At 44.5% G+C, this 14,245-nt stretch overlaps 1 protein-coding gene across 2 annotated transcripts; it reads left to right on the forward strand.

Annotated features, from left to right (window-relative positions):
* The first annotated feature begins 295 nt into the window (after window positions 1-295).
* prrg2 (proline rich Gla (G-carboxyglutamic acid) 2) lies at window positions 296-11,938 on the forward strand. Of its 2 annotated transcripts, none has more exons than XM_053514916.1 (7): window positions 296-370; window positions 5,297-5,438; window positions 5,937-6,100; window positions 8,432-8,465; window positions 10,410-10,542; window positions 10,653-10,796; window positions 11,849-11,938. In XM_053514916.1, the coding sequence occupies exons 2-7, from the start codon at window positions 5,351-5,353 to the stop codon at window positions 11,898-11,900; spliced, it is 615 nt and encodes a 204-aa protein (XP_053370891.1). In that variant the 5' UTR covers window positions 296-370; window positions 5,297-5,350; the 3' UTR covers window positions 11,901-11,938. The 2 variants fall into 2 exon arrangements, with proteins under 2 accessions (XP_053370891.1, XP_053370892.1); XM_053514917.1 differs by lacking the exon at window positions 296-370 and adding an exon at window positions 479-507.
* The last annotated feature ends 2,307 nt before the right edge of the window (window positions 11,939-14,245 follow it).

A 14,245-nucleotide genomic window follows, 5' to 3' on the forward strand; every position in this document is an offset into this window, starting at 1 on the left:
TACATTCATTTATTATCACATGAACATCTGCTGTTGCCATAGAAACGATAACAGAGCAGCTCCACTGCCTGAGCTGATGTTATAGAGAATTAATCAGCGCACTGCAGTGGTGTGTTATAACACAATGTTTCTAAACCCCTCACACACACACACACACACACAGGTATATAATGTAAGTAATAAAGCTGTTGAGAGGAGAGGTAGTTTCAGTTCAAGGCTACAGAGAGTTTATAACTTTATTATTTGATGAGGCTTATAAAGAGCTGAACTCTGCCTGTGTGTGTGTGTGTGTGAGTGTGTGTGTTGCTGAACTCTGCCTGTGTGAGTGTGTTTTCGTTCACGACCAGAACATGAGGAACTCCTCCGACCGGTATGTTGTCAAACAGGTCCTGTTGCTTTTCTCTCTCACACACACATACACACACACACACACACTCTCTCTCTCTCTCTCTCTCTCTCTCTCTCTCACACACACACACACCGACTCGCAGGTCCCAGACTGCACAGGTGAGTGCGCGCGCCAGGTAACCGCTTCATTTATTAAGTTATTAATCCGCAATTTTCATCAAACTCAACCTGCGGTGTGTGTGTGTGTGTATGTGTGTGTGTGTGTTCGGTGTAACTTACGGAACATTTCCGTGTCGCTCTTCAGCCCTCAGGTATGTATCAGCAGGTAAAGTCATGTAGCTGATTTCCGGTTCCGGTGTCGCTGGGGGTCAAACTGACGGACTTCCGGTCACTTTTACACTAAAACTACATTTACACCGGAGTCTCTCTGTCTCTCTCACTGTCTCTGTGTGTGTCTCTGTCTCTCTCTCTGTTCCTTTGTCTCTGTGTGTCTCTCTCTCTTATTCTCTCTCTCTCTCTATCTTTCTCTCTATCTCTCTGTCTCTCTCTGTCTGTCCCTCTGTCTCTCTCTCTTACTCTCTCTCTCTGTGTCTCTCTCTCCCTCTCTTTTTGTCTCTCTCTCCCTCTCTCTGTCTCTCTCTCTTACTCCCTCTCCCTGTCTGTCTGTCTCTTTGACTCTCTCTCCCTCTCTCCCTGTCTCTCTCTGTTTCTCTCTGTCTCTCTGTCTCTGTGTCTCTCCCTCTCTGTCTCTCTCTGTTCCTGTCTGTCTCTCTTTCTTATTCTCTCCCTCCCTCTCTCTCTCTCTGTCTCTCCCTGTCTCTCCCTCTCTCTCTGTCTGTCCCTCTGTCTGTCTCTCTCTCTGTCCCTCTCTTTCTGTTCCTGTCTGTCTCTCTCTCTCTGTCCCTCTCTTTCTGTTCCTGTCTGTCTCTCTCTCTGTCCCTCTCTTTCTGTTCCTGTCTGTCTCTCTCTCTTACTCTCTCTCCCTCTCTCTCTGTCTCTCTCTGTCTGTGTCTCTCTGTCTGTCCCTCTGTCTCTCTCTCTTACTCTCTGTCTCTCTCTCTCGGTCTGTCTGTCTCTCTGTGTCTCTCTCTCCCTCTTTCTGTCTCTCTCTTACTCTCTCTCTCTCTGTCTGTCTGTCTCTTTGTCTCTCTTTCCCTCTATTTTTGTCTCTCTCTGTCTGTCTGTCTCTCCCTCTCTCTGTCTCTCTCTCTTACTCCCTCTCCCTGTCTGTCTGTCTCTTTGTCTCTCTCTCTGTTTCTCTCTCTCTGTCTCTTTCTGTTTCTCTCTCTCTGTCTCTCTCTGTCTGTCTCCCTGTCCCTCTCTCGCTCTTTGTCTATCTCTCTCTCAGTCTCTGTCTGTCCCTCTGTCCCTCTCTCTCTCTCTCTCTCTCTCTCTTACTCTCTCCCTGTCTGTCTGTTTCTCTGTCCCTCTCTTGCTCTCTGTCTGTCTCTCTCTCAGTCTCTGTCTGTCTCTCTGTCTGTCCCTCTGTCCCCCTCTCTCCCTCTCTCTCTCTCTCTCTCTCTCTCTTACTCTCCCTGTCTGTCTTTCTCTCTGTCTCTCTCTCGCTCTCTGTCTGTCTCTCTCAGACTCTGTCTGTCTCTCTGTCCCTCTCTCTTTGTCTGTCTCTCTGTCTGAGAATTTATTCCAACTTTAAGTCCAACTTCACCTGAATTCACGTTTCTTGTATTTTATCTTTTATCTTTACTCTTCACTCATTCATCGTCTAAAACTGGGGGGCGGATTTAAGGCACAAGGTGGGGGGACACCCTGGACAGGGTGCCAATCCATCTCAGGGCACACACATGCACACTCATGCACTACAGCAATTTGGGAATGCCAGTTATCCTATTCTGCATGTCTTTGGACTGTGGGAGGAAACTGGAGTACCTGCAAGCACGGGGAGAACATGCAAACTCCATGCACACAAAGGCAGATGATCTAAAACAAAAGATATAATTTGAAAATTGATGAATAAATAATCCTTATGAAGTAAAAGAAAGGGGCAGTCCACACACACATACACACACTCACAGTTTATCTCTTTTTTTTGTAAGATAAGTCTTTATTGCTCCCAAAGTAAATTGTTTGTCCAGTAGCTGCATATAAAAAAAAATACAAATACAATAGGATAAGAAGAAAATTAAAAAATAAAATAAAAATAAAATACAATGTACTGTAATTATTATTATTTTATTTGTTTTTCCCCCCGATTTTCTCCCTAATTTAGTCGTATCCAATTCCTCCCCGTCACTAGGGGGCTCCACATTAAGGCTACTACTACCATTCAGTCATCACAGGTGTAACACACTCGGAGGACAGCGCTTTCCGTTCCTTCTGCTTGCGTGAGCTCACAGACGCCCCTGATTGGCTGTAGAGCCGTGATTAATGTGGGAGCACTAAGTACCTCTCATCCCTCCCCTCTGAGAGAGCTCAGCCAATCAGCTTTCTCTAGACCTCCAGCTGCGAGAGGTTACAGCATCGAATCAGCAATCTTCGAATGATACGGCGAGCACTTTACGACTGTGCCACTCGGAGGCCTTACAAAGTACTATAATGTCAAAAAACAGATAAATTAAAAGAAATATAAATATAAAAAAACTACTGACTGTACAGAAAGGTGCAGAATTGTTACTTTTGTGTATTGTACATGTATATTATTGCACACAGGATATATATTTGTCTCTTTTAAGGTCACTGGCGGTCGTAAAGCATTTCACTGCATATCGTACTGTGTATGACTGTGTATGTGACAAATAGAATTTGAATTTATATTGTACATAATGTGATATTTGATATTGCATATAGAGAGTAATAATGATAACGATAAGATTTTCATGATATTGCATAATTATTGGTTTTGCATGTGATATTATTATTGTGATAATATTGCACAATGTATCAGGGCATGATAAAACTCTATTGATTAATTCTGTCATAACAGCTCCCGAATCAATGGGGGAGGAGTTATAGAGTTTGATTGCCACTGGTATAAATGACGTCCTGTGGTGTTCAGTTTTAGACTTTAGTAGTCTTAGTCTGTGGCTGAACCTGCTCCTGTATGACATCAGTGACTCGTGTAGGGGATGTGATATATTGTTCATGATACTGAGAAGTTTCTTCAGCATCCTCCTCTCGGATATCTCAACTACAGACTCCAGCTCCACTCCAATGACAAAGCCGGCTTTTCTGATGAGTTTGTTAAGTCTGTTGGTATCAGCTGATTTTAATCTCTTACCCCGGCAGACCACAGCAGAGAAGATAATGCTGCAGACCACTGAATGGTAGAACATCTGAAGCATGGTTCTGCATACATTAAAGAACCTAAAACATAACAGTCTCCTGAGAAAGTACAGGCGCCTCTGCCCTTTTTTGTACACAGCATCAGTGACCAGTCCAGTTTATTGTCAATGTGAACACCTGGGTATTTGTTGTCCACAACGTCCACCTCACTTCCCATGATGTTTATGGGGTTAGGGATGGTCCTCTGCTTCCTGAAATCAGACACCAGCTTTTTAGTTTTTAAAACATTAAGCTGCAGGTGATTTAGTCCACACCACTCCACAAAACTGTCGACCCCTCTTCTGTACTCAGTCTCTTGGCCTCTCCAGATACAGCCCACAACAGCAGAATCATCTGAGAACTTCTGCAGATGGCAAAACTGTAAGCAGTGTCTGAAGTCTGAGGTGTAGAGTGTAAACAGAAAGGGAGATAGGACTTGTCCCTTGGGAGGCCTCTGTGCTGCTCACAATAGTGTCTGAAGTGATGTTCTGCAGCCTCACATATTGTGGACGACTTGTTCGTAATCCAGGTCACAAGGGAAACTTCCATCCGCATGTCCAGTATGTTATTACTGAGTAGCTCAGGTCTGATGGTGTTGAACGCACTGAAGAAATAAAAAAACTTGACTTTCACAGTGTTACCTGACTCCTCGAGGTATGTACTGTATATATTCTGTTTAGCAGATAGATGATAGCATCCTTAACACCAATGTGGGGCTGATAGGCGAACTGCAGAGGGTCCTGGTATGGGTCTTCGATTGTCCTGATGTGCTTAAGGACCAGTCTTTCCAGTGACTTCTTGACATGTGCGGTCAGAGCAACAGGCCTGTAGTCACTGTTCGTCTTTGGGTGTGTACTGTGTGAGCATGAAGAAAGAGCTGCAAACCTCAACAGGCTTAGTTTTATTAAACTGCTAAATTTAATGAAATGCATAAGAGTTCTAAAAAAGGAAACCAGTCAGAATCACCAGTAAGAGCCATGGTGGTGTAGTGTATCTCCAGGGTCTGGGTTCGATTCCCACCTCGGAGTCTGTGTGTATGCCTTTGCATGTTCTCCCGGTGTTTGGTTGGTTTCCCATGGGTACTCCGGTTTCCTTCCACAGTCCAAAGGTATGCAGATTAGGCTAACTGGCGTTCCCAAATTGCCTATAGTGTGTGAATGTGTGTACCCTGTGATAGATTGGCACGGCATCCACCAAAACCAGCCTTGTGCCCAGAGTCCCCTAGCATAGGCTCCGCCCTGTACAGGATAAATGCTGTTCAGAGTGAGTGAGTGAAATTATGAATACAAAAATAGATAATAAGCTGAAATAAATCTAAAACTATAATAGAATACATAAATAATAAAAAGAATTGAAACCACATGTTTCAAAACAGCACTTTCAATCAATCATTGAATTTAAATGTTTTTAAGTTAATTCTGGCTTGTGTAAACTTTTGAAAAGGTTTTTGTCTTTCCATATTCTGCAGTGTTCTGTGATTTCTCCTCAAATTGTTGTAGAAGTTTAGAATCAGATGATCATGTAGGAGGCAGTAGTGTGAAAAGTCTGTTATTTAGGATAAGTCTGACCATTAAGGATATTTCCTGAATTGATGTATTTCTTTGTGTGTGTGTGTGTGTGTGTGTGTGTGTGTGTTCCTGGTTGGAATTCCTGTCCGTGCCCTCTGTAGCCCTCTGTAGCCGCATAACGTGTGCACAGTTTGGCTGTGTGTGTTTTAGTTAAAATGCTGGGGTTTACAGAACTCTGCTTTGGTCTGATGTCTGTGTTCCACCTGACGTTAGCACGATGCATCAACAACAACGACAGGAACGGTGAGTGAGTGGCGAACATCTTCTCTGTGCGATACTGTAAAGCTCAGATGTAGAATGTTAAGGAATCTGCTGGGGCTGGTGTATGTGTTTGTGTGTGTGTGTGTCTTCTTTGCCACAGCGAATCATCTGCCTCCATCTAACCCTATCCTCTGCATCCTCTTCTCTCACACCAACTAACTTCATGTCCTCTCTCACTGCATCCATAAATCTCCTCTTTGGTCTTCCTCTAGACCTCCTGCCTGGCAGTCCCAACCTCAGCATCCTTCTACAGATATATTCACCATCTCTCCTCTGAACGTGTCCGAACCACCTCAATCTGGCCTCTTTGACTTTATCTCCAAAACATCTAACATGGGTTGTCCCTCTGATAAACTCATTTTTGATTCTATCCATCCTCGTGAACCTCAACATCTTCAGCTCTGCTACCTCCAACTCTGCCTCCTGTCTTTTCTTTTGTATGTAATGTGTGATATCAATTCTTTCTGTTTCTTGCACTAGTGTTTCTTCATGAGACCTCAGCAGACTCGTTCCTGTCGCGCTCGCTGCTCTACAACAAGTGGGACTTCGAGCTGGTGACTCCAGGGAACATAGAGCGAGAGTGTATGGAGGAGATCTGCTCTTACGAAGAGGCCAGAGAGGTGTACGAGGACGACCAAAAGACGGTGAGATGTGTGTGTGTGTGTGTGTGTGTGTGTAAAATATTTCATAGTTATTCAATTCAATTCAATTCAATTTTATTTGTATAGCGCTTTTAGCAATTTTCATTGCCGCAAAGCAGCTTTACATAGTCAAAAAAATTATTTAGGTTTGTATGAAATGTGAATTTGTATGAATCAAAATGGTCAGTTTGTCCCTGGTGAGCAAGCCGAGGGCGACAGTGGCAAGGAAAAACTCCCTGAGATGGTAAGAGGAAGAAACCTTGAGAGGAACCAGACTCAACAGGGAACCCATCCTCATTTGGGTGAAACAAAAAGCAGTAAATGATCTGCATTTATACAGTGTGTAGGGTGGGAGGCAGTTCAGCTATAATAGCTGATGTTAATTGATGTTAATATGGAGTCCAGGTAGTTATTGAAGACCCAGGTAGACTTGTAAGAAGTTCCAGTCATGAACTATCGAACTGTCAAGTCCCCAGAGAAACAGTTACCAACACCAGTCAAGGCCAGAACCATTTTCTAGGTAGAGAGAATCATTCCCAGACACCAGACGCATCCCAGAGAGACGCACGGGGCATCCATGTGACGAGATCTTCAGCCAGAAGCGGGGCACCAGGATGGGTCAGACAGGTCCGGAGGGCAGAGGGAGTCTGGATCACTGGCAGCTCAGGAACGACATGTGTAGCTCGACAGAGAGAGAGAGAAAGAGTGAAAGGGGGGGACAGGAGGAGAGAGGAAAAAGAAAGGGGGGGAAAGAGAAGAAGAGGAGAGATGGCAGTTAGGTATGGTCACAGTCACACAATGTATAATGTGAATGTATATTAACTGTAGCGTGCAAGCAGAGACTCCGGCAGGACTAACTATGACAGCATAACTAAAAGGGAGAGCCAGAAGGAAACACAAACATGAGGGCTTCCTGACATGTAAAGCAAACAATCACCTCACCGTCAGCAAACCTGAGTGATCAATGAGAGTGAGGAAGACAGCATCCAAACATACCAGTTCACCATAATACTCTACGTCCATGAGTCCCCCAGATCTGCTCCTTTACCTATGGCAAATCTATTTATAAAAATGCTCGGCTAAATAAATAGGTTTTTAGCCTGGACTTAAACACTGAGACTGTGTCTGAGTCCCGAACACTATTTGGAAGACTATTCCATAACTTTGGGGCTTTGTAAGAAAAAGCTCTGCCCCCAGCTGTATTTTTCATAATACGCGGTACTGACAAGCAGCCTGCATCCTTTGATCGAAGTAGGCGTGGCGGATCGTAAGACACTAGCAGTTCGCTCAGGTACTGCGGCGCGAGACCATTTAATGCTTTATATGTCAAGAGTAGTATTTTAAAATCAATGCGAAATTTCACAGGGAGCCAATGGAGTGAAGATAAGATAGGGGTGATGTGCTCATATCTTCTGGTTCTGGTGAGGACTCTCGCTGCTGCATTTTGGACTAGCTGAAGCTTATTTATGCATCTAGCTGAACAACCAGACAGTAAGGCATTACAATAGTCCAACCTAGAGGTGATAAAAGCATGAACTAGTTTTTCTGCGTCGTTTAGCGACAATAAATTTCTTATTCTGGCAATATTTCTGAGGTGAAAAAATGCTATCCTGGTAATATTATCTACATGTGCTTCAAATGAAAGGCTGGAATCAATAATCACACCAAGGTCTTTTACTGTTGCATTTGATGGAACAGAAAGGCCATCTAAAGTTACGGTATGATCTAAAATTTTACTCCTAGCTGTATGCGGTCCTATGACTAGAACTTCTGTCTTATCCGGATTTAGCAGAAGGAAGTTAGTTAGCATCCAATTTCTTATGTCCTGCACACATTGCTCAATTTTAGTAAGCTGTTTTTTCTCATCAGGTTTTGCTGAGACATATAACTGTGTATCATCAGCATAACAATGAAAACTAATACCATGCTTACGGATTATGTTGCCCAGAGGAAGCATGTAAAGGGAAAAAAGCAGTGGACCTAAAACTGAACCCTGCGGAACGCCAAACTCCACTAGAGAACATGCAGAATAATCACCATTTAAGTCTACATACTGATAACGATGGGTCAGATAGGATCTGAGCCAGGAGAGGGCTGTACCCTTAATTCCCACTACATTTTCTAATCTGTGAAGAAGAATAGCGTGATCAACAGTGTCAAAAGCTGCACTGAGGTCAAGTAATACAAGCATAGTTACACAACCCTGATCAGAGGCCAATAGAATGTCATTTACTACTTTAACGAGCGCCGTCTCTGTACTGTTATGTGACATAAGGAAACTCTGATCATTTCCCATCTCTGTGAATTTAAACTTTTCTGATGCTTTTTTTATAGGCAGCATTTTGGAAAACGTACACACACAGTCACGGTAAGATCATCTGTTTATTTTTCAGAAAATATATTTCATGTCAGCGTTTCCTCATTCTGGCTCCTGAAGAGTTTTAAAGCAATTTCTTCCCAAATACAGGAACTTTCCAGACCTAACACTCAAACTGTTGGAACAGGTTTTAGTAGCTGCTTATGATGAGCAGCAGCGGGTGTTAATGGTACTCAGGGGCGGGGCTAGCAGCACGAGTCATTGCTGGTTGGTTACACAAACCTCCAACATTGTAATATAAGTCTAAATAAACAAACAAACGGAATAATCGTCTGTTCTCGTTGCTGTTTGTGCCCTGGGGAGCCCCAGTACTCAGTGTGGTGGTGCTGAAGGTGCAGTTCCCGATCCGCACTGACTGAGGTCAGAAAATTCAGGATCCAGTTACAGAGTCGGGTGTTCAGGCCCAACAGGCTCAGTTTCCTGATCATTTGTTGGGGGCTGAGTTGAATGCTGAACTGAAACTATGTACAGCATTCAAACGTAGGTGTCCTTATTGTCCAAGTGTGTGAGGGACAGATTGAGTGTGGTGGAGATGGTGTCATCTGTTGAACGGTTAGGACGATACGGAACCTGCAGTGGGTCCTGGGGGGGGAGGATGGGGGGCAGAGTCTTAATGCGTCTTATGACGAGCCACTTGAAGCACTTCATGGTGATGGGATTGAATGCATGCAAACTACTGTAGTCATTAAGACAGAACACAGAAAACTTCTTCCACACAGGGACGATGGTGGTGGTGTTAAAGCATGTGGGAACGATGGCGCTGCTCAGAGAGATATTGAGAAGTTGGTGAGAACATCTGCTAGCTGTTCAGCACATTCTCTGAGCACTCTGCCAGGGGTTTGTCTGGTCCAGCAGCGTGGCTTGACCATAGAGTTTTTACCTGACCTAAGCTAAGGTGAGACATGGTACCTGGTCATTTGGAGGAGGGGTGGTCTACCTCACCGTCACGTCGCTCTGTGTGTCAAACCGAGCATAGAAGCTGTTCAGCTCATCTGGAAGGAAGCTGCCACTGTCACAGTTGGATGATGTCGTCCTGTAGTTGGTAATTGCTTGTATATCACCGCTGTCCCTGAAGTGGTTGTGGATTCTCTGGCCGTGTGTGTGCCTTGCCTCTCTGACGGCCCGGGAGAGTTTGGCCCTTGCTGTTCACAGGGCCACCTTGTCCCCTGCTCTGAAGGTGGAGTCTCGGGTCTTTAGAAGTGCACGCACCTCCCCAGTAATCCACAGTTTCTGGTTGGGGTGTGAGATGGATGTTCTTGGAAAGAGTGACGTCATCGGTGCACTTGTTGATATAGCTGATGACGTGTTCAGGATGAAGGATGAAGTGTATGCTTCATAGGGGGCCAGGGGTAGCTCAGTGGTTAAGGCATTGGACTACGGTTTGGAAGATCCCAGGTTCAAACCCCACAACCACCAAGTTGCCACTGTTGGGCCCTTGAGCGCGGCCCTTAACCCTCAACTGCTCAGATGTATAATGAGATAAAAATGTCAGTCGCTCTGGATAAGAGCGTCTGCCAAATGCCTAAATGTAAATGTAAATGTATAGAGCTCAACTGTCTGCTCAGATTCACTTAAAGTCTGCAGAACTGAAAGCGCTTCAAAGCACAGACGAATCGGGACCACACAGGATTTACATCTGAATGTTAAACACCTTCCTAATAGTTATGATTGCCGGTTTGTTCAATTACTTTTAAACCTGTAAAAAATTTTGGGACTTTGTAAAAATGTCTGTAATTCCCAAACATTTTAATTACATCCTGATCACGTCATTATACACACACACACACACACACACTGTGGTGGAGTACAGAGGCACACACCAACACCATCCACATACTTACTGGATTTTTACTATAAATCAGTTTTTATTTTTTCGTGTGTGTGTGTGTGTGTGTGTGTGTGTGTGTGTGTGATTTGGATGTCTCGGTTGCTTAGAGAGCTCCTCCCATGTGGACGTGGCCGGGCTGGTGGCTGGGATCTTGGGTGCTGTGGTTTTTGCCATCATCATGCTGGTGCTCGGCTGCTACTGCTACAAGAGAAAGAGCAAAACTGTAAGACGAGGGGGCAGGTGAGTGTGTGTGTGTGTGTGTGTGTGTGAGACAGAGGGATATCATCAGTCATTCTTGTAAGCTTGTGTGTCATGCTATCACCTTAACCCCCCCCCCCCCCCTTTCCCAGTGTCCCAGTGAGAATGGCAGCAGACGGACGTCAAGCGCCGGAGACGGTTCCTCTGGCTAACATCGCTGCTCCGGGTTTACCCAGCTACAACGAGGCCCTGAACCACAGCGGGCAGCACGACGCACCTCCTCCTCCATACACAGGGTAACACTGACATTGTGTGTGTGTGTGTGTGTGTGTGTGTTTGAATTCTGTATCAGGATTTCTGTAAAACTACTTATTGTTTATTGTTTAAAGCACGAGATACAGTGCAGTAAAAAAGTATTTGTCCCCTCCTGGGTTTTTTTTTGCCATATTTGTCAAGCTTAAATTATGAAATTATCCAGAATAACATGAAAAGACCTGCAGACCTCACTCGCCTCAGTTAAGGTCAGTGTTCATGATTTAACAATAATAAAGCGACTTGGGGGTCAAAAAGTGGCATCCATGGAAAAGTTCTAAGATGAAAGCCACTGCTGACCAAAAAGAACAGAAAGGACCATTTCACATTTACCTAAAAACATCTTGATTATCCCCAAGACTTTTAAGCATATATTCTGTGGACTGATGAGACAAAAATAAAAAATTTTGAAAGCTGTGTCCCCAGGTTAAAGTCCATCTCTGAATGGCTCAAGAAAAAACAGTGGCCTGTGTCAAAGTCTGGACTTAAATCCGATTGGGATGCTGTGGCACGACCTTAAACAGGTTAAACACCACAACCTGGCTCAATTAAAACAATTCTCCCAAGGAGAGTGAACTAAACATTCCTCCACAGTGACATGAAAGACTCATTGCCAGTTATTACAAACACTAGATTATACAGTATTTGTTGCCGCCAAGGTTGACACAACCATTTATTGGGTTTAAGGGCAGACAGGTTTGGACAGCTCATGGGAAAAAATGGAAAAATGGAAAACTACATTTTGTATTTACTCTTTTATCTATTTTTTAGCAGTGAAACAAAATGCCAGTGAAATCAGCAGAGGTTTCTTTAAATGCTCCATTTTTTTTTTTTAAATGTAAAGAACCATCACATGCTTCATAACTGCACACGCTATATTTAAAAAAATGTTTCATTTAAAAAATGTTTTAAATTCCTTCCTTTACTTGTTTTACAGTAACGTCACTGCAGCGATCACTGAACAGAAACATGACTGTAAAACAAGGAGCTCCGAGACCTCATGATCGTCTCATGTTTTGTTCTTGTTGTTTTTCAGAGTGGAGCCCAGCGAGGCCAGCGAGCCCACAGCACCACAGCCTGAAGAGTGAGGGGATGAGACCCTCAGGCCCGGGCCCTTCAGCAGCAGGGGGGGGTGGGGGTGGGGGGGATCGGGGTACGAGGAGCATGGGCGTGATTTTTCTGTTTTTAGTGAGAAGAGCAGTGGTGCAGTGACTGTGTACACATTTTTTGTAACACAAAAAATAAATAAATACAATTTTTAATTTTTACTCCAATTCTAATGTGTCTTGTAAGATTTAGGCGATATCCTAATATATTTATAAATAAATGTTTGTTTTGCTTATGATCTCCTTTTTATTTAATAATCTTAAACTACATTTTATGATCGATGATGTAAACTCTTTACACTGTGAAAGGTTTGCAAAAGAGCAAAACACACACAAAGCCTAAGATTCAAAGTAAAGGATGAAGACTAAACTAAATGAAGTAGTGAGGTGTGAAGACGAGTATCATCACTGGTGCACTGTGGAAGAGTGAGAGCGCTCCAACATCTCTGAGCTCCTACCTTACAGCAAGCACTGACACTGTGTGTGTGTGTGTGTGTGTGTGAGAGAGAGAGAGAGACACACACACACACACACCATGAGCATGATTTTAGATTCTTTTGGATATAAGAGCAGTGTAGCTTGTGTTTAAACCCTCCTGAGCTCAGAGGTTTGCTCGGGTTCCTGAGGCTGAGGTGAGACTCAGTCTGAGCTGCAGCTCAGTGTTAATTAGCTGCATTAATAATTATGTCAGTGGGAGGTCCTTACAAGGATAGTAACACAAACACGCGTGTGTGTGAAAGAGAGAGACAGAGAGTAGGGAAAGGGGGGCGCATGTGTGTAAATGAGAGAGAGTGTGTGTGTGTGTGTGTGTGTGTGTGTGAAGCAGCCAGCTAGTCAGCCGAGCCAGCCAGCACAGTCTGCTCTCAGAAATGGCGTCGTTTGGAGCCAAATGCACGAAAAAAGTCTATTTTTAACCTGAACATGGCATTGTTGTGTTTGATTCAGTCCCGACCTGCAGCAGGAACCCGCCGTGCACGCGCATCACCTGCCCAAGGAAAGACAGACAGTTACAGACAGACAGATAGATACAGACAGACAGTTACAGACAGACAGATAGATACAGACAGACAGGTACAGAGATACAGACAGATAGATAGATACAGACAGACAGTTACAGATACAGACAGACAGGTACAGAGATACAGACAGACAGATACAGACAGACAGTTACAGACAGACAGTTACAGATACAGACAGACAGTTACAGATACAGACAGACAGGTACAGAGATACAGACAGACAGATACAGACAGACAGTTAGATACAGACAGACAGGTACAGAGATACAGACAGACAGATAGATACAGAAAGACAGTTACAGAGAGACAGACAGTTACAGAGATACAGACAGACAGATACAGACAGACAGTTACAGACAGACAGTTACAGAGATACAGACAGATAGATACAGACAGACAGTTACAGAGAGACAGACAGTTACAGAGATACAGACAGACAGTTACAGACAGACAGTTACAGAGAGACAGACAGTTACAGAGATACAGACAGACAGATACAGACAGACAGTTACAGACAGACAGTTACAGAGAGACAGACAGTTACAGAGATACAGACAGACAGATACAGACAGACAGTTACAGAGATACAGACAGTTACAGAGATACAGACAGACAGTTACAGACAGACAGTTACAGAGATACAGACAGACAGTTACAGACAGACAGTTACAGACAGAGAACATGTCGGGGTTTATTGTATTATATTCATGTATGTATTGCTGTGGTGTGTGTAAGCATGTAGAAAGATGATTTTATGTGTGTGTGTGTGTGTGTGCGTGCGCGCAGACATGCGGAGCGCGCGTGCACGTGCCCGGGCTCCCATTGTTGTCTGCGCGTGCTGAGTGATGAGCGGCTGCAGTCACTCCGCCACGGGCACGCGCACAGAGCTGAATCGCAGAACAGAGTCATGCATAATGATCAGAACCTCAGAACCCAGTCTCTCCCTCTCTCTCTCTCTCTCTCTCTGCGCGTGCGTTCTCTCTCTCTCTCTATCCAGAAGGACAATAGGCGCTGAAATATATAGAGTCGAATAAGGGGGGGGGTGAAACCGGATTTTTGTGGTGGAGCTGGTTGGTGTGACCCCCCCCCCCTCCTTCTCCATCCTCCTCCTCCATCTCCTCCTCCTCCTCCGTATCCACCATCTCCCCCTCCTCTTCATCCCTCCCTCCCTCCCTCTTGCCCCCCCCCTCCCCCTCCCCATTCTTGAGGACTTGCATGCATGTGAAACGGGAGAGATAAACAGAGCCGTGCAGCAGGAGCGCGCGCAGGAGGCAAGAAGAGAGAGGGACACGGGGGAGAGGAGAGAGA

This window comes from Clarias gariepinus, chromosome 16 (assembly GCF_024256425.1).
Source record: "Clarias gariepinus isolate MV-2021 ecotype Netherlands chromosome 16, CGAR_prim_01v2, whole genome shotgun sequence".
Taxonomy (NCBI): domain Eukaryota; kingdom Metazoa; phylum Chordata; class Actinopteri; order Siluriformes; family Clariidae; genus Clarias; species Clarias gariepinus.

Excerpts from the sequence above, each read along its gene's own strand:
- prrg2 (XM_053514916.1), top strand. The coding sequence starts at position 5,351 with ATGCTGGGGTTTACAGAACTCTGCTTTGGTCTGATGTCTGTGTTCCAC. Across the intron at positions 8,466-10,409 it reads AACGTACACACACAGTCACG|AGAGCTCCTCCCATGTGGAC; the intron begins GTAAGATCATCT and ends TCGGTTGCTTAG. Across the intron at positions 10,797-11,848 it reads CCTCCTCCTCCATACACAGG|AGTGGAGCCCAGCGAGGCCA; the intron begins GTAACACTGACA and ends GTTGTTTTTCAG.